This window comes from Ranitomeya variabilis, chromosome 1 (genome assembly GCF_051348905.1).
Source record: "Ranitomeya variabilis isolate aRanVar5 chromosome 1, aRanVar5.hap1, whole genome shotgun sequence".
NCBI lineage: Eukaryota > Metazoa > Chordata > Amphibia > Anura > Dendrobatidae > Ranitomeya > Ranitomeya variabilis.
The window spans coordinates 586,214,116-586,234,013 of NC_135232.1; the positions used below are offsets into that span (position 1 = coordinate 586,214,116).

General features: G+C 45.8%; 1 protein-coding gene across 2 annotated transcripts in view; it reads right to left on the bottom strand.

The window, feature by feature from the left end:
- Nucleotides 1-8,419: 8,419 nt before the first annotated feature.
- The window catches only part of ARNT (aryl hydrocarbon receptor nuclear translocator), a 59,958-nt gene continuing 48,479 nt past the window's right edge, over nt 8,420-19,898 (bottom strand). For both annotated transcript variants that reach the window (XM_077257833.1, XM_077257838.1), the window contains 16 exons: nt 18,345-18,558; nt 18,150-18,252; nt 17,515-17,580; nt 17,326-17,411; nt 17,164-17,240; nt 16,955-17,089; nt 16,663-16,737; nt 13,605-13,756; nt 12,928-13,041; nt 12,561-12,636; nt 12,188-12,308; nt 11,904-12,006; nt 11,533-11,680; nt 11,313-11,457; nt 9,738-9,889; nt 8,420-9,625 (listed from right to left, as the gene is read on the bottom strand). In XM_077257833.1, the coding sequence (XP_077113948.1) occupies nt 9,536-9,625; nt 9,738-9,889; nt 11,313-11,457; nt 11,533-11,680; nt 11,904-12,006; nt 12,188-12,308; nt 12,561-12,636; nt 12,928-13,041; nt 13,605-13,756; nt 16,663-16,737; nt 16,955-17,089; nt 17,164-17,240; nt 17,326-17,411; nt 17,515-17,580; nt 18,150-18,252; nt 18,345-18,558 (1,857 nt within the window). In that variant the 3' untranslated portion in view covers nt 8,420-9,535. The remainder of the gene's footprint in view (nt 9,626-9,737; nt 9,890-11,312; nt 11,458-11,532; nt 11,681-11,903; nt 12,007-12,187; nt 12,309-12,560; nt 12,637-12,927; nt 13,042-13,604; nt 13,757-16,662; nt 16,738-16,954; nt 17,090-17,163; nt 17,241-17,325; nt 17,412-17,514; nt 17,581-18,149; nt 18,253-18,344; nt 18,559-19,898) is intronic.

A 19,898-nucleotide genomic window follows, 5' to 3' on the forward strand; every position in this document is an offset into this window, starting at 1 on the left:
ACTGGAAGCAGGATTGGAGACGGATGGGGCAGGATGCATATGATGGAGACAGATGGGGCAGGATGGGGAGATCATATGGGGCAGGATGGATACTCATTAGGGCAGGATGGGAGAACATCTGGCTGGAGCCAGGAATGAGACACACGGGGGCTAGGATGGCGAATATTATTACCATAGGGGCTAATTAAGGGATATTATTACTGCAGTGATGTATTTATTTTATTTTTTGAGTACACTGTTTTAAATGGAGGGGCGGTCCTATTACTGTGTAGAGTGATACTATGTCGCCTTCTTCATGTGGTGTAATGTAGAAGTTGGGAAAATTAAGTAATGTGTTCTGCAAGTGGAACTCGAGATCAACTGTTATTTCCTGCAGAGACGAGTCCTGGCTGGATGAAGTGATGGCGGTCTGTGCAGGATGAAAGATGAAGGACTTCACCTAGAGACATCACTGGGGAGTCAGTGTGTTACCTATACACTGACACTATGCACTGTATACTATATACAGAGGTCCTGTGTATAATGTCACCGGTGATCACTGGATTACCTATACACTATATACTGAGCTCCTGTGTATAATGTCACTGGTGATCACTGTATTACCTGTACACAGACACTGCATACTAAGTACAGATCTCCTGTGTATAATGGCACTTATGGTGATAGTATTGTGTTTTTTTTTTATTATTGATCAGTATTGTAGCATTCAGTCACTATGTGGTGGTAATATGTGGTCTGGTCATGATGTTGTGGTATTTGTTCCTTGTATTTGATATTATTCGATCACTGTGGTGGTAATATGTCATCTGGTCATGGTGTGGCGGTATTTGTGCCTTGTAGATAGTATTATAGGTCACTGTGGTGATAATATGGTGTCTGGTCATGGTGCTGTGGTATTTGCTCCTTGTATGTGGTATTATAGGTCATTTTAAAAATTGAAAAATAAATAAAAATAAACCTAAATTGTGTTGCATATTTTAACAAATATTTAATAGGTTACAGTAGAGTAGGGCCCGGCCAAAAGTGTCTACCTTGTCATTTTGGTGGCTTAAAAAATCTTTTGGCCAAAACAAAAGCTGCCGGCTATATGTGTGATCTGGTGATGGGAACTGTCAATGTGTGATAGGTGAGAAGTGGAGATTTTCCAAGAGAGCTGTGGGACTGTGGACAGTTTGAGGGGTGGGGCGTGGAGGCGGGGCTGGGGTGGAGCCTGGGCGGAGTCTTAAGGGGGCCCCGGAAATTTTGCCAGTATGGGGCCCTGAAATTTCTAGTGGCAGCCCTGCACACGGGCCATGGGCACGGCAGGGCTGACCCCTCCAGTCCCAGTTATAGACATAGACCTAGTCTTTCCTGGTATATTGGCAGGGGTTATCATGGCTGGAAGCACCAGGGTCACCTCTGCCCCAGTTTTCCTGAGACCAATGGTGACTATTGCCAATAGTGACAGATTGACAGCTCTCATTAGCCCTCGCATCAGAGCCGGCCACACAGAGGACAGATGGTGGGAGCACAGACGGCTTTGTATTTGTAGTTGGGCGTTTCTCCCTATTAGGGCAGACAGCACTAACATGTCCCACTGTTGCAGGAGAAGCACCGGCGTGCATCGCCTAGAGAATGTCTATTCCCCGGGGCCCCATAGAAGGTGGGCTTGGACAGCACTGGTGATCATCCGGCAGAGGGAGAAGGGTCCCCGTTTGGCTTACCTCCCCTCCAGCTGAATCCTGATGGCTTCCGCACCTCAGGCATCCTGTTAGCCACATAGCAGTCAGCAATCTTTGCAGCCTGATCCACAGTTTGTGGCTCCCGATCACACACAAATTGTCATACATCCGTGGGGCACATGTGAAGAAATTGATCCTTGACCATAAGATCCGTTAAGTCCTCAAAACTGTTAACAGAAAGTCCCCTGACCCATTGATGGAACGTGGTTCTCAAGGTGCTCACAACATCCGCATAGCTGTCAGTTGATCCACGTTGTAGGTTCCGGAACTTTCTCCGATACACTTCTGGGGTTAGGTTGCATTTCCTGATCAGGGCCTCTTTTATGGCCTCATAGTTACCATCTAGCTCTGGTGGGAGGCCAGCAAAAACTTCCAGGGCTTTGCCTCTCAACCCTGGGGTTAGATACTGCGCCCACTGCTCAAAGGGTAGATGGTATTGCCTGCAGGTTTTTTCAAATCCCCGAAGGAAAGTATCCAAGTCCGTATCCTTCTCCATCACAGGGAAGTTTTCCAGACATGGTCTCCTTGGATTTATGTCCTGGGAGGGGGTTAGCTGAGGACTGATACCCCGCTCTATTTGAGCCATCTGAAGCTGGAAAGCTCTGTCCTCCCGGCGTTCTGCAGCCTCTCTCTCTCAGCCTGTCGGTCCCGGAGTTCTGCAGCCTCTCTCTCAGCCTGTCGGTGCTGTAGAATAAGCTGCATACGCAAATTGGGATCACTTGTTCCCAGCCGTTGTAAGTCCATTTGCAAAGTACAGTCCATAGGCTCCTCAGCACTGGCATTGCCGACACTTCCATCAGGCATCTCCAGTGCAAGAGCTGGCATTGCTGGGTCTCTCTGAGGTGAACTCTCTCCTTGCCCAAATGTTCCAGCACTTTGCTCTATGTCCTGCTCAACCAAGGCGCGTATCAGCAGCTCCCTGGATCTGTCGGCCGTCTGTATTCCTATCTGCTCACAGATGTCGATCAGAGCCTCTTAGCTCTGCTTCTTGTACTGGGCTGCCATATCAATTTACAGCCTTTGCCAAATAAAAGATAGAAAAGAAAAACGGGGAAGGGAAACTGTTTGCAAGTATGTCTAAGCACTGAGCTGAACCTTGTAGAACTGGTGCACTCCTCGCAAGGATACCAATTTTTTAGTACAGGGAATAATTGCTTAAACCATGCACTAATGCTCTAATAGAAATAAAAATAATTCTATCCCACCGCTCTGCCACCAGTTGTCACGGATCCCCTTACTCCGTGGTGTCACTGATTCCTCACGTGACCGCTCTCAGCATGTGACGTGAAGTTGTGCCTGCAAGGGTTAACTCTCAGTCCAGCATTCAACCTCTGTCCTATGCTGTAATGGGAGCATAACTCACACACCGACCCAGGCCACACGCCCGCTCATACACGCTGCCACCACTCATCGAACACACGGGCGATGAGTCCAGGAAATATTAAAACTAATAATGTCTACTACTCATAAGGCTCACACACCGTAGGCTATGGATTCTTTTAGAACATTCAAGGTTCAACTTGTTAAAGTTTTAAACTTTAATACAAAAAGGTTCAGTGCTTACAGTAAGAAAAAGGTATAACAATATAATAAAAAGACATACAACTTATGCAAAACAGTACAAAATAACAGGAGAAAAACTTACAGAAATCATCCAACTTGGTAGTCTGCTTCTGCTCCCTGAGGGGGGTGAATATGGAGTTGGTGGAACACATCAGCTTCGGCTGCCCTCACATGTGAACATGATTCTAGGTATACAGGTCTAATGTATAGCTTTGGTCTGGAGGTCAGATTTCTAGACCAGCCCCTCAGGTTAATATCATAATTGCTTGTTTTTTGATTGGACCACGGCCGTGCTACCAATGAATATATTATTTTCTCTTGAGATCCTTTGTGTAAAAGCTCTCACAGAGATACTATCAGGCCGTATTTGACATCTCTCTTCCAAGAGCTAGGAGGTGTCAAATGTTCCCTTTCTTGTTTGGTCCTAGCTAGACACCCTGGTGAGATTTGGAGACAGAAGTCTGCTTGTCTCAGGAAAATACATATTAACACCTGGGTGAGAACCGGCAGCCTTCAGGACAGATGTTACATTAGTCACACAATACCTATACATAGGGTCACTGCACATTGTATGTATGTATGTATGTATATATATATACATATACATATATATATATACACACACACACACACACACACACACACACACATATAGACTGTATAGATAACTCCCATCACAAGTTAGGCTGGGTTCACATTGCGTTCCCGTCCGTTAGACGGACTACGTTACACCGCTGCATAACGCGGTGTAACGTAGTCCGCTAGTGCCATTGACTGCAATGTCGGACGCATCGTTAGCGCACGCCCACAATGGGCGTGCGCTAGCCATGTGCCGTCATTGAGTGACGGACCCCGAGACGCGGGCTGCAGCGTTTCCGGGTCAGTCACTGCTAGCGCAGATAGAGCTAGCAGATTCTCTATCTGCGCTAGCGATGTGCCAAAGTCGGCACTTGTGTTACAGCAGCCCGTTTAACGTATGTGTTGAACAGGCTGCTGTAACGCAGTGTGAACCCGGCCTTATTTCTTAGCATCCCATAAAAATAAGAGAAACGGGAACAGGATATTGGGATAATTGACCCTGATCAGTGGGAGGGTATTAGTTCATCGGTCCCGCAGTTGTCCAGTGAGGTCCACAAGTCATCATAGCTGTATTTCTTGCACCGGGTGCATAGAACGTCAACATTTCTGAGTAAAATAGGTGTGAGACTGGACAACTTGTGCCAAGATGACAGGCAGGCCCAGCTGATACCATGGCACATGTTCTGGGCTTGTGGTGTAATCGGGAACTTCTAGGACCGAACCTTAGACTTAGGATTTCTAAACAGCCTGTGGTGTTTTCTGGGCTCGGTAGATGGAGTAACGAAGATGTGAATGTAAGGGCGGCACTAAGGAGGAGTCAGGATCTAACTATGAAGATTATCGCATCAAACTGGTGGAACAACACCCCACCAAGTTCAGAGAATTCATGGATAAAATGTTTAGGCGTCTACGTTTGGAGCAAAGGCTTTACAGAAAACAGGGGTTTTTGTTGTATTGATAAAACAAAAAAATAAAAAAATATTAATAAAAAGTTATCTGATTTAAGTAAACTCCTGGTGGGCTGGGGTTTCCAGGAAGGAGTTGGGGTATAAATTTATGGAGTCTAATGTTTTGGTATTTAAGAAGCTTGTAGCAAAGATCCATACCAGGCAGATGCCAACCTCTGCATGTCAACTGGCTAGTCTGTAATCCAGTCAACTTTTCCCACATGGAAACCATCAGCATGCTGGCAGATAAGTCCGGACATAGAATAAAAACATCAAGATGATCGATCAAACTTTCCTGAGCAAAGAGCACAAGCATGGGTGGTGGATCTCGAATGATAAGTGCAAAGTGCTACTCTCATATGCTAGGAAAAAAAGTTAAGTCAACAAATATGGGCTTTCATTTTTTTTTTTTTTTTTTTTTTTTTAAACAAGCCAGTATGCAAAAACAACTATGAAATGGTTTGGCTTTGAGCTGAGTAACAGGTGGTCATAGTATAGACTTCGTATAAAAAAAAAAAAAAAGTTTCAAGGCTCTGTCGCTTGACATAAATATGTGATTTTTCTTTTACCTGGTTCTTTTATCTGGTGTAAATGACAATGTATTCCGGAGTCAGGAGATGATTTTCTTTAGTTCCTGCTCCTCTGTTGCTGGAATATGGCCTCCTCCTCTTTATATATAAACCTAGTCTTGTTATCTGGGTGGGTGTGGTCATCATAAAGACGTCTCACTTATCTTAGACCAAATCTACATTAACCCCTTCATGACCTTGGGATTTTCCATTTTTCCGTGTTCGTTTTTCGCTCCCCTCCTTCCCAGAGCCATAACTTTTTTATTTTTCCGTCAATTTGGCCATGTGAGGGCTTATTTTTTGCGAAACGAGTTGTACTTTTGAACGACATAATTGGTTTTACCATGTCGTGTACTAGAAAACGGGAAAAAAAATTCCAAGTGTGGTGAAATTGCAAAAAAAGTGCAATCCCACACTTGTTTTTTGCTTGGCTTTTTTGCTAGGTTCACTAAATGCTAAAACTGACCTAATATTATGATTCTCCAGGTCAGTACGAGTTCATAGACACCTAACATGACTGGGTTATTTTTTATCTAAGGCTACGTTCACATTTGCGTTGTGCGCCGCAGCGTCGGCGCCGCAACGCACAACGCAAACAAAAACGTAGCAAAACGCATGCACAACGCTGCGTTTTGCGCCGCATGCGTCCTTTTTTTCATTGATTTTGGACGCAGCAAAAATGCAACTTGCTGCGTCCTCTGCGCCCGGACGCGGGCGCCGCAGGGACGCATGCGGCGCAAAACGCAAGTGCGACGCATGTCCATGCGCCCCCATGTTAAATATAGGGGCGCATGACGCATGCGGCGACGCTGCGGCGCACACCGCAAATGTGAACGTAGCCTAAGTGGTGAAAAAGAATTCCAAACTTTGCTTAAAAAAAAAAAAATTGCGCCATTTTCCGATACTCGTAGCGTCTCCATTTTTCATTATCTGGGGTCGGTTGAGGGCTCATTTTTTGCGTGCCGAGCTGGGTTTTTAATGACACCATTTCGGTGCAGATATGATCTTTCGATCGCCCGTTATTGCATTTTAATGCAATGTCGTGGCGACCAAAAAACCGCAATTCTGGCGTTTCGAATTTTTTTCTCGTTACGCCGTTTAGCGATCAGGTTAATGCTTTTTTTTAATTGATAGATTGGTATCGCCGCGTTCAGAATCGCCCAAACATGTGTAGGTTTGATTTTTTTTTATTGATTTATTTTGAATTGGGCAAAAGGGGGGTGATTTAAACTTTTATATATTTTTTTTTTCCACATTTTTTTTTTTTTACTTTTGCCATGCTTCAATAGCCTCCATGGGAGGCTAGAAGCAGGCAACACGATCGGCTCTGCTACATAGCAGCGATCTGATGTTCGCTGCTATGCAGCAGAATTGCAGGTGTGCTATGAGCGCTGACCACAGGGTGGCGCTCACAGCTGCCGGGGATCAGTAACCATAGAGGTCTCAAGGACATCTATGGTTACCATTCAGAAGCATCGCCGACCTCCGATCATGTGACGGGGGTCGGGGATGAGATCATTTCCGGCCGCTCCAGGTCCCAGCTTAGATGCGGGCTCACCGCGGAGCCCTGCATCAAAGCAGGGGATCTGACCTCGGACATACTATCCCGTCCGAGGTCATAAAGGGGTTAAGGAAGAGGCGCAGAAACCAAAGAAAAACATTGCTGGATTCAGGAGAACAGCGGCATTTACACAGAGAAAAAAAACAACATATTACAGGAAGTGACATGTACAATATATTAGAATTCCAAACCTTTTGTCGCATTCTTGCCAAAACAGCGCCATGCTAAAATCATGTCTGATGTTGCGGCTTAGCTCTATTTGATATATGCAATATCAGACAAAACCTATAAACTAGAGTGGCGCTCTTACTGGAAAAAAAGGTCTTTGAACAGCGAGGTTGGAGGAAGAGATTGCCATCTAGCATCGATAGTATGACGAAGGGACCCACTTTGCCCACCACTTGCTTCAGCTCATGTCTGTATGGTACAACGTGCTATCTGGTTCTATGCCATTAATTTGTACGCTGCCATAAGAAACCTCTGGGCACATCCGCTGCTCCCATACAAGCCTGAGCGCTCCACCAACTTCTGAGCACCTCTGACCCTCTCAGGACGATGAATGCCCAACTGCACAGATCCTGGGGGATACGGATACAGGATGTAAATCTACAACCCAAACCTAACAGTCATCGGTCATATGGAGAAGTGAAGCTGACCTTTGAGAGGTGGGACCCTACTGTGTGAAGCAGAGTGATGGACGAGCCCCCGTAACCACCGCACACGCACGGCTGAGCCCTCGTAACTGCTGGACATCTTGTGGCTTGTCCCATTTTTGGTACAGGGAATCATCAAATTTGCACTAGAACTAGCAGGTAACTAGAAATCTAATAATATCCATCTATGAAAATGGGATCAACCCTTTAATGAATACATTAATTCACGAATAATGATCCTGCATTCAGTGTGCATTATGCTGCAGAGATGCATTTGCAATTTTAAGGGGCGTGTATCACAGGGTATTTATGCAAAATAGCTAAACACACGCCGCAGAGGATACACTATTTTTTCGTACTGGAAAAAGGTGAATCAATCTTTGCTTTACATTAATATTTTAAAAAACAAAAATACAAAAATAATTTTTTTTTTACATTCTATGGACTAGAATATGTCATAATTTGATTGATTATATATTATATATCCATCCAGCGATGGGGGCCCCGATAACCCATCGACATGCTGAAACCGGCCACCTATATTAGAGGGAAAAAAAAAAAGTTTAATTTACAGCACAATATTGCGTTAATACTTAACAATATGAGGTTTCTGACTCTGTAGTTGTACCTGTACCTACATTTTTTTTTTAACCTTTCCTATATAGTTCGGCATTGGAGCTGTATACAATTTTTCACCAGCACATGGGCTGCAAACCTTCTCACCTCCGTATGATTTTACAATAGGAGCCTGCAGCCTCCTCCGTACCATCAGCCACAGGAATAAGACAGAGACCAGAGCGCTTCCAAGAACAAGTAAAAATTCTCATAAAATTATATTATTTTATATAGTATACACATATAACACTTTGCACAAAAAAAAAAAAGTGTTGAGAGCGCAAGGAAAAAAAGTCAAGAAAAAGCCATTGATCCTGCAGATTAAAGTGTGCTATGTAATACAAGACGTAAAAAAATCTGTGCTAATCCTGGGATTATCAGACAAGTTACGTAGCAATCGGCGAGCTCCGCGCGGGACGAGGCAGCCTTCAACTGCGAGGACAGATCATGACGATATCCCAAAACTCAATCCCATAAGTTGAGGAATTGTTTGATATTTTTCACATTTTTTTTTTTAATGGCCGCCATCATGAAGTTTTTAAAAGCTCATTTGTAAAAAAAAATTCAATCCTTATTGCAGGTGTTAAAAAGAAAAATTTCTTAAATATTTTATTTCGCCCCTTTTCTTTTTGTTTAGAGGGGCCGTTCCTTAATCTCTGGCAATCAGATTAATATCCGGGGTCTCAAGAAGCAGGACATGGGTCATTATGAGGCTACCCCTTTAAAAGGAGTCCTTGGGTCATTAACAGCCTACATGTTGTGCAGACCCAGGCCTGCGACTGGCAGCTATGACATGGGCATTCCCTGGGTGTCTGCAGAAATTCTTTGTCTTCTAGCGATTCCCTGTCCTGATATGATAAAAAAGGCACCGACTACATGTGTGATTATCCTACGCAGGTCTCCTCCCTGATAGAGCCTAAAAGGATCACTTTAGGGTCTTCTTTAAGGTCACTATATAATAATGAAATGCTCGAGGGTGGGGGCAGGGGTAGATCGGGGGATGGGGGGGGTGCAATCTGGTCATCTGGTCCCTCTGGATTCAGAGATGCAGGTACCCCAAATCAGTGGCACAATACGTGGGGTTAAAGTTGGTGAGGGGTCGGAGAGGGAACATGATTGGGTCTCTCCATAGAAAAGGCAGTTCTGTGGTGTCCCTGTGACGGTTCCTGCCAGAGTCCTGGTGTCCACATCCCTTCTCGTAGAATCCGCCTGCCTTAGCACATCTCTCCTCGGCCAAGAGAAAAGAGCGAGTGATTGAGGAGGTGGAAGAGGAGCAAAAATAAGCTCATTTCTCCGATCCCCAGTGTCCGTCCTCTGCTTTATGGCTTTAGTCAGCAAAGGCCTGGAACATGTTGAGCTCGGAAAACTCCTCATTGTTGTAGCTGGAGGTCTGGTCTCCCAGCATGGACAACATGTCCTAGACGGAAGGGGAAAAGAGAAAGTCACAATCGACTTTGGATTTTTTGCACCTTACATTATGTGCGGGAATGCAACAGCACAGGCGTACATGGTGTCAGCGTTCGACTTACTGGAAACACCTCTGACTGGCCAGCCTGTGGCTGGATGTGAGCTTCTGGGTTGTTCTGGCCGTGATGTTGACTCTGGGGCCACTGGGACCACACTGCTACGGCATCTGCTGCCCGAGACTGGAAAGGAACGCGAGGCTGTCCCACTTCTGCGGCTGAAGATACGACTACATGTCAGGAGTAGTATATTGCTGCACAACACTACACAGCTGATCCATCCCACTCGTCGTCACATTCATCCATCCATCCCTCGACATCATTCATTCACCTATCCATCCCTGCGTCCACCTATCATTCATCCATCCCACTCATCTTCCAATCCATCCCTGCGCCCCCCCACAGCATTCATTCATCCATCCCTGCATCCCCCATCATTCATCCCACTCATAGTCCCATTCATCCATCCATCCCTGCGTCCCCCGACAGCATTCATTCATCCCAATCAGTCCCTTTCATCCATCCCTGCGTCCGAAATCATTCATTCACCCATCCATCCCTGTGTCCCACTCACCGTCTCATTCATCCATCCCCTTGCCCCCCCGACATCATTCCTTCACCCATCCATCCCTGCGTCCCCCCGACATCATTCATTCACCCACCCCTGCGTCCCCCCAACATCATTCATTCATCCATCACTGCTCCTCCGACATCATTCATTCACCCATCCATGCGCCCCATTCATCCAGCCCTGCATCCCCCAAACATCATTCACCCATCCATCCATGCTTCCCCCTACATCATTCATTCACCCATCCATCCCAATCACCGCCCCCATTCACTTATCCATCCCTGAACCCCCCCCCAACATCATTCATTCATCCATCCATCCATCCCAATCACCGCCCCATTCACTCATCCATCCCTGTTTCGCCCCAACGTCATTCATTCAACCAACCATCCCTGCATCCCCAGACATCATTCAATCAACCATCCATCCCTGCGTTCCACCCCCCCACCCCTAACACCATTCATTCACCCATCCATCCTTTCGTCCCACTCACGGTCCATTCATTCATCCCTGCATCCCCCATCATTCATCCATCTAACTCATTGTCCCATTCATCCATCCCTGCGTACCCCTCGATATCATTTATCCCGGCATCAACCTCCACTTCCTTAAATCATCCATCCATGCGTCCTCAACCACATCGGTCATTCATCCCTGCATCCCCCTCCAAATCAGTCCATTGAAAGTAATAGAAAACATTTTATTGAGGACCTGTCACCAGATTAAGTGTCCAGTTTTGCATTCACCTTATTCCCACTGCTCCTGAATATCTGCTCCTGAATATTCATTTTTTCTTAAATCTTCCTGACGAGCCCATATTCAAGCTTTTTAATTTAGTACTAATTATTACTGTCATTACAAGAGAGTGTACTTAAAAAGGGGTAATTATGCAGAGCAGTCCAACGACCCGCCCCAGGGCATCCTGTGAGCCACTCAACCTTATAAAGTGGCCCATATCTCGAGACAAACTGAAATACACAGGAGAGCAGTGGGAATAAGATGGGCACACATTGGCAATTTTTGAACTGGTAACATACTCTAGAGGCCTTTTATTTATCTATTTTTTTTACCAAAGTTGTTGCTCCTAGTGGCCAGGTTGGGGTATGTGGCCCCAGCAGGAGAAGAAGTTGAACTCTGGGAAGACAATGGGCTGAAGTTGGTAGGAGTCGTCTGGAAGTTGCCCATGCCGAACGGAGGAGACTGGGTTTTTGCCGCCTGCAAATAAAATACCAAATCAGTACCATACGTGCGGTGTCAAATCAAAGTCTATGGAAAATGCATCATTTCTACCTGTGCGGTGAAGGATGGACGTGTGCCAGAGCTCCAGTTGGTGCCGGTGACTTGTGTGGGGCTGGCATGCCGCGATATCTGGGCAAGAATCTGCCCCGTAGATACGGGCTGCTGGATAATGTTCCCTGTAGAAACCAGCCCACCGCTCCTGATATATATATAAAACAACCCATAAATATCTTAAAGGTCTCTGGTGCCCCCTGCTGTTCATACACAAATCAATCATACCCAGGGTCAGAAAACACTACATTGAGCGAGCATTTGCGCCCAATTCACACAGGGGGACATGGGACCCTCGATCTCACGCACTAGGCAATAAATGTGTCCTGTTGTCAATACAACATTATTAGTTGGGGTGGAGGGGATCTCACCTGAAATTGTCCGCTGCGCGGGGGGCAGGCGTGAAAGTGTTGACTTGCGGGAAGAGTTGCTGGTTTCCGGGGACCCCACTAGGATTAAGAGCTTTATTCTGGTCTATAAAATGTGAAAATAAAAACAGACTACACTTTGTAAAAATGTAAGAGTGCAGATCAGACTACACGGGATTTGTTTGTCTGTTACCATGGAAATCCAAAGATTTTTTTTTTTCTTTAATAAAAGCCTTAACGGTAAGAAATGCTTCAATTGTGTTTTATTCCTAAAGTAATGGTCATACCTGGGTTAATGGTGCCGTAGATCTCGGCAAACCTCGAATCTCTCTCTTGTCCGTAAAGCACGTCTGACTTCTCTAATTTGCTGTGATCAGGAACGGCCGCCGTCACTGGCTGAACTGGTACCTTTAAAGGAGAGGAAAAAACATATCTGTGCTCCTAATAAGTGCCGGCTGTTTAACACAGCCAGAATCCCTCATCTATGATTCCTGTGTCTGTTCGATGCACGCGCACCTAACATGTAAGTCGGATGTCCATAAGGGGATAAGTCAATGGGTAGGTTAATTTGGGATTTTAATGACAGCTTTTAGATGCACATAAAATCTTCATGTGAGGAGAGAACATAGTAAAATAAATGCCGCCACATTGGCGTCTCACCTGTGCATGGTTGAACGCTCCCAGATTATCTCTACAGGGAACGACGTCCAGGTCTGGCTGTGGCAGAGGCTGTTGCCTGCGCCCAAAAGAAGAATTTGAAAAGGTAAAAGTTATTCTCAAAGTTTTATCTTAGAGAACTCACAGCTAGTACAGAACAGTCAGACCTGACAGGCAAAATACAGTACATTCCCTTGTAATACCACTCCTATCCACATGGTGTGCCGTTACAATGCCACTCCCATCTACTTTTACTCAAGCATATGTAGCAGAATTACCTACAGTGCCCTCTAAAGGTTCACATTGCCTGGTCCTTGAAATTTTGGGGCTGTGTACATCGTGTATTCTTAAATGTGATAGCCTCACTCACCTAGCAGACAGCTGTCCCGGAGCCCCCATTTCCAGAGAGTGTGGAATGCTCTGGGCTAGTGGTGGTCTCTGCATAGAGCTGGCCAAGGCCGGTCGTGACTCCTGGTTGGAGTTCCTAGGCATAAGAAAACATTCAATTCAGTGGAAAAGGGGTATTAAAGGGTTAATTCCCATCTTCACAGATGGGTATTGTTGGATAGTGCTTGTAAAAACAGCATTCTGGCAATTTACAGCTTGTTAAAACTTTTCTGTAGTTTTGGAGATAAACACTTTTCTTTAGGTCACCGCTCGTTGCCTTGCAGACCGACCACCACTGCTAGACAGCAGTACATGTATGGTACTTTCAATTTCATTTCTATTGAGTGGGTAAGCTTTGCTTTTAAGCTGGCCAGGTTCGTTGGAGCACACAGTTGCCTCCTAATCCTGTGCAGTGCTTCAAAACTAGGCAGCAGCGGCAGTCGGTCTCCAAGGCAACGAGTTGTAAACAAAAGTGTTACTATCTCAGGAACGACTGAAAGTTTTAATAAGCAATACATTACAAGTGTTTGTTTTAACAAGCACTATATGACACTATCCATATATGAGGGAGAATAACCCTTTACCCAGCTTGTGTTTGTCAGTTCCTTCTTACGGTATATTTCAGAATCCCATCGTACTATAAGCTTGCCGATCACTTACTTCACGTTGGTGTTAGTGCAGATGATATACTCGATCTCATCGGAGTAGGGATTCTGGAAGGTGAACGAGCTGGTTCTCATTAGCAGCCATTCGCGGCTTTTGGATCTGAAGCGGAACATGACGGACAGAACCTGGCCTTTTAATTTCACCACCTGCAGGTAGATACCATGAACGCTGTTGTAGCATCATGCACGTAGAGGAGTTTTAGAAAATGCCGATTCTATCCAATCTTAGTGGGTAATATTTTCATTGCCACTCAGATTAAGCATTACGTTGACTCGGTCTTCCGAGGCATACCAGACAGTGTCAGAACCTGTCCTCTCCATCTGATCTCCCTTGGTGCTCGTACAGGAGTTTATTCGCTAAAGGTACCTTCACACTGAACGATATCGCTAGTGATCCGTGACGTTGCAGCGTCCTGGATAGCGATATCGTTGAGTTTGACACGCAGCAGCGATCAGGATCCTGCTGTGCCATCGTTGGTCGGAGCTAGGAGGCCAGCACCTTATTTCGTCGCTGGATCTCCCGCAGACATCGTTGAATCGGTGTGTGTGACGCAGATTCAGTGATGTCTTCACTGGTAACCAGGGTAAGCGCAGGGCCGCGCTTAGTAACCCGATGTTTACCCTGGTTACCAGTGCTAATGTAAAAAAAAAACAAACACTACATACTTACATTCCGGTGTCTGTCCCCCGGCGCTGTGCTTTCCTGCACTGTCAGCGCCGGCCAGCCGTAAAGCAGATTACAGCGGTGACGTCACAGCTGTGCTTTCCGGCCGGCGCTCACAGTCAGTGCAGGAAAGCACAGCACCGGGGGACAGACACCGGAATGTAAGTATGTAGTGTTTGTTTTTTTTAACATTAGCACTGGTAACCAGGGTAAACATCGGGTTACTAAGCGCGGCCCTGCGCTTAGTAACCCGATGTTTACCCTGGTTACCCGGGGACCGGCATCGTTGGTCGCTGGAGAGCTGTCTGTGTGACAGCTCTCCAGCGACCACACAGCGACGCTGCAGCGATCTAGATCGTTGTCTAGATCGCTGCAGCGTCGCTAAATGTGACGGTACCTTAAGTCTTATCTGTAAATCAATCAAAGCTTCTATTTCATGGTCAGATTCTTCACCAGGCCCGGGCAGATGGGTATCACAACTATCTAATTATAGACTGACGGATCTTTTGAAAGCCACTCTACGTTTAAACTCTTTATTGCCATATGACAGCTACCCAACTATGGCCCTCATGATTTTCCATAGGGCTTACATTTCCCCAGAAGTCAAATCTAGGAAGTCTCTATCAGCTAATCCCTCTTATCCCAAATGTTTACACTCTTCAGCTGACATCTTCCATTGTCTCTGGGACTGTCTGAAGATATAGGAGGTTTGGGATATGCTTCTTTCGCCATGTCACCAACACCTTCAGCATTCGCTTTACATTATCTCCGGAATGGGCGTTCTTTAATATTTTTCCACGGGATCAACTACTTGGGGACTCTGCTCAGCAACGACGTGTTTTAACTACTTGGGCGGCAGCTACCCGCAAGAGTATTCTGAATCTGTGGGCACAGGACGCAACCCCTTCACTAAATCTAATTTCTTCTTAGGTAACATATTTGTTTAAAATGGATTAGATTGAGTCCATACTTCATAAAGAAAGTCATACGGAACGTTTTTTCCTCACATGGTCCTCCTTATCGATCTGCAGCCACTATCAGTTGGTCGAGCAATACATGGTTGCTTTCAATTCACCGATTGGTATATGAGAGAGCTTAGGCTGGTTTCACACTTGCGTTTTGATCCGCAGCGTTTTAGCGCTAAAAAACGCATGCGTTTTTTTTCCCTATACTTAACATTAAAAACGCATGCTTTTTTTAGCATGCATTTTGACGCGTTTTCGGCAACGCATGCGTTTTTTGACGTGTGCGTTCAGTTGCAGAAATGCAACCTGTAGTAATTTCCAGCGACGTTTTTTTGCCGCAAAAAAACGCATGCGTTTATTCGCGGCAAAAAAATGCATTGCTGTCTATGTAAACGCATGCGTTTTTAAGCACATGCATTTGCTTGCGTTAAAAACGCATGCGTTTTTATAGAAAAACACAAGAAAACACAAGAAAACACAAGAAAACACAAGAAAACCCTAACCCTAACCACAAGAAAAAACAAGAAAACCCTAACCCTAACCACAAGAAAAAACAAGAAAACCCTAACCCTAGGGTTACTAGGGATCCTAACCCTAACCCTTAGGGTTAGGATTTTAACCCTTAGGGTTAGGGTCCCTAGGGTTAGGGTCCCTAGGGTTACTAGGGATCCTAACCCTAGCTATTTCTGTTTATAGTGGGTTTTCTAGTTGATTTTGATGATTGGCAGCTGTCACACACTTCTAAGCATGCGTTTAAAAAACGCAAACGCAGGAAAAAACGCATGTAAACGCCGCGTTTTTTTTTCTGCATGCAAAAACGCATGTGTCTAAACGCAGCGTTTTGCAGCGTTTACATGCGTTTTTTCACCACATGCGGTTTTTTTTTTTTAAAACGCTGCAGATCAAAACGCAAGTGTGAAACCAGCCTTATATCTGGTAACACACCTATTAGGCTTGCCTAATTAAACCTGCATGGTTTCAAACGTCCCTGGGGGGCGGGGGGCCATGGCTTGGGGGAGAGAGTTGGGGTCGGGATTGATTGTTATACTGAATAATCCCGTCTTCTTTTGAATATTTCAAGCTACACTTTCTGGATATTGTTATGCCCTTCTTTGTCTTTATATGCTATGTATGTTACTGATTCTTATCTTGTTTGCAGACGGTTATAAATAAAATATTTAAAAAAAAAGATAATGCCGATTCAACTCCCGGGTCATCAAAAGTTACAAAATACCTGGCTATGGCAGTCACAGATCATGGTCGACCTGCTCTTCACTATCTCTATGCTGGGATAGCAAGGGTTAAAAAGGATGGATAGCAACCGGGTCATTTGATGGTCATATGTGGGCTGTGAGGAGACCCATGGCCGGACCTCAACATTTGCACATGCGTGAAAATGGTCCAAAATGTGATGTGCAGATTACCTGCTGAAAACTGTCTCTTAACAGCTGCTCGTCCTCAGGGTGGGCGAACTCCACAATGCTTTTTCCTAGGAGCTCCTACAATGAAATGAAAACGGATTACTAATATTGTACAGGAGGAGGAGGAGGTGCGCTGTGACATCACCTATTGTGAATGGTGGATCCTGTGTTATCAGCTGTATATTGAAATGTTAAGTCACTGTACATGAGGAGGTGAGCTGTGACATCACCTAGTGAATGGGGGATCATATCAATGAGTACATGGGAGTTAAGTAACATATTTACCGTCACTTACCTGTGGCTGGTAGCCAACAGTTGCAGCGCATCGGTGGTCCACAAATGTGAACATACCATCCACGTTGTGCCTAGAGATGAACTCTATGGGCTGGCAAATGCTATTCATGTCTGTGCAGGATGGGGAGCTTGTTACCTGATGAATGGGAAATAACAGTACATGCCATGTAGAATATAACATATAACATACCAGTAAGGATCGGGACTCACCTGTAGCCGGCCGATGGCCACCAGGCAGAACTTGCTGCTCTGTCCGGCATCCTGGTCGTCGTCCGGCAATGTGACACCTGTCGATGTCAGAGTCACCCATTGTATGGATCACACATTCAGACCTATTCTATAAAGGAAGTAGAATGATATGCAAAGACCTACCTGCGGGCGGCCATGCTTTTATATATCCCGTGCAATGCACAACCACAAACTGAGGCTCGCCGTCCTTAGGGGGACCAAGGCCGTTCCTTTAATGCAAAATAAAAAAATAAATTATAATTGGGGGTCACCAAGAACACTTTCAGATTGGCATTACTATACACCCCACTTAAAAAATATCTGCCCAGTCACCTGTTTCTGCTCCTCATGAAGCTGAGGCGGTTCATGGAGGCCGGATCCACAACAGCATTCCCACATCTGAAAGAAAGGGATAAAGTCCGAGCTTGTAAAATCGCTGTCAGACATAGGGCTAACATGGGGTCTGGGTGTAGGAAGCAGGCTCAGGCACAAGCAGGCTCAGGCACAAGCAGGCTCAGGCACAAGCAGGCTCAGGCACAAGCAGGCTCAGGCACAAGCAGGCTCAGGCACAAGCAGGCTCAGGCACAAGCAGGCTCAGGCACAAGCAGGCTCAGGCACAAGCAGGCAGCTCCGATCACGGCTGGTCAACAGTTAGCACTCTGCTGACAATTTCTGACTGCGGTATTAGCATTGATTCTTTGTCTGTTTACTACTCTGTGACCTGCTCCCCCAGCCGACATCTTGTGCATGTCTGTGACTTACTCTCCCTATGGGTGCCGTCATTTTGGGGGGCAGCGCAGGCGCAAATGCATAGTCCAACCCTTGCAGCATCACAAAGCGTCATTATATGGTTGTGCTGTGTCCAATCACTAGCCACATCAGGGATGGCAGTTACTTAAAGGGTTATTATCTATCCACAGTCACAAATCCACTCTCAGCTTCACAGACATGAATTCAGGAGCCCCCACCTCATCCTGCAGATGAACGACCTACGGGAGCCCATACACATTCTCATGGAGGACTGCTGACCCTCTTTCTTCACAGTGCCGGTTTTTAGATCCAGGATGCGCCCTTTGAGATTAAGAGAAAAAACTAGTAGGCGACATGAAGTGCAGAGAAGAGTGCCTGCTGCCGGGTGTAACACCAGGCACCTAAGAACACACCTGTCATGGCATTCTCCGCGGTGGAGAGCTGCTCCCGGAGCTTGTCCACATCATCAGGGTGCACTTGGTCATACAGGTTGCCCCCAAACCATTCTGTCTGCGACTGGTTGAGGACGGGGGTCACCGAGTCCGACACGTACACAATCCTTCCAGTCTCGCAGGACACCACAAACAGGAAGCCATCCGCAGCCTCCAGGATCAGGTGTTTCAGCTCCTGTACGGTATGAAACAGAAAAGATGACTATCTGGCCTCTAGAAGAGCCCAAAATAAAAAACATAAAAATACATAAAATCATTAAAAAAAAAATAAAACAGCATGTAAAATGCAAAACCTAAAATATAAACATAAATCATATTTGGCTTCACTGCGGTTTTAATGGTCTGAACTGATGAATCATAAAACGAAGACAGACTATAGAAAATTACATACCGTATTATTCGGACTATAAGACGCACTTTTTTTCCTCTAAAAATGTGGAGGAAAATGGGGGGCTTATAGTCCTGATGTACCTGCTCTGGCTGTGGTGGGGAGGTGGGGGAGCGGCAGCCGCAGAGCAGCGTGTCACAAGAGGCAGGAGTCGGCTGCTGCTGCTAACTACTGTGCCCGCTGCTAAAGAGAAATTAATATTTACTGCATTCCATACCCATGGGCGTGGAGGGCAATGAATATTCATTTCTCTTTAATAGCGGACACGCTGTTAGCCGCAGCAGATGGCTTCCTGCAGCGACCGGGCGTTCACTTGTGTCTCTACTTAAGGCAAAGAATGTTCACTTCTCTCCACGCCTATAGGCGTGAAATGCAGTGAATATTCATTCCCTTTAGTAGAGGGCACACGTGAACGCCCGGCAGCTGCAGGAAGCCGATGGCTGCTGCCAACACTGTACTCAATATTAAAGAGCAATGAATAATCACTGCCCTACACGCCCATAGTCCCAGCATGGAGAGCAGTGAGCATTCTGGCAGCTGTCCTCTGCTTGTAAGTAGGGCATGACGTCACTGCCATGAGCTGCTTACAAGCATAAATCAGCTGATAGCATTAGAACAGGGCACTGCGAAGGAGCACAGGAAGGTATGTTTAATCTTTTTTTTTTTTTTACTGTTTTTCTAATGTGGGCCAATCATACCAGGAAAAGGATGAGGCCATGCATACCAGGACGGAGATGGGGTCCCTGCATAGCAGGATAAGGATCAGGGGGACCATGAATACCAGGACAGGGATGAGCCCATGAATACCAGGACAGAGATGGGGGCGACCATGCATACCAGGATAGGGATGAGGGTCCATGCCTACCAGGCTAGGGATGAGGGGGGCCATGCACACCAGGATGGGAATGAGGGGGACCGTGCATATCAGGATAGGGGCCAATCATATCAGGATAAGGTTTGGGCCATGCATACCGGGATAGGGACAAGGGGGCCATGCATATCAGGATAGAGGATATTAAGTACAGAATTTACCATATTTTTTGCTTCAATGTTTTTCGTATTTCCTCCACTAATACCTAGTTGCGTCTTATGGTCCGAAAAGAGGGGTTTTTGGTTCTTACCGTAAA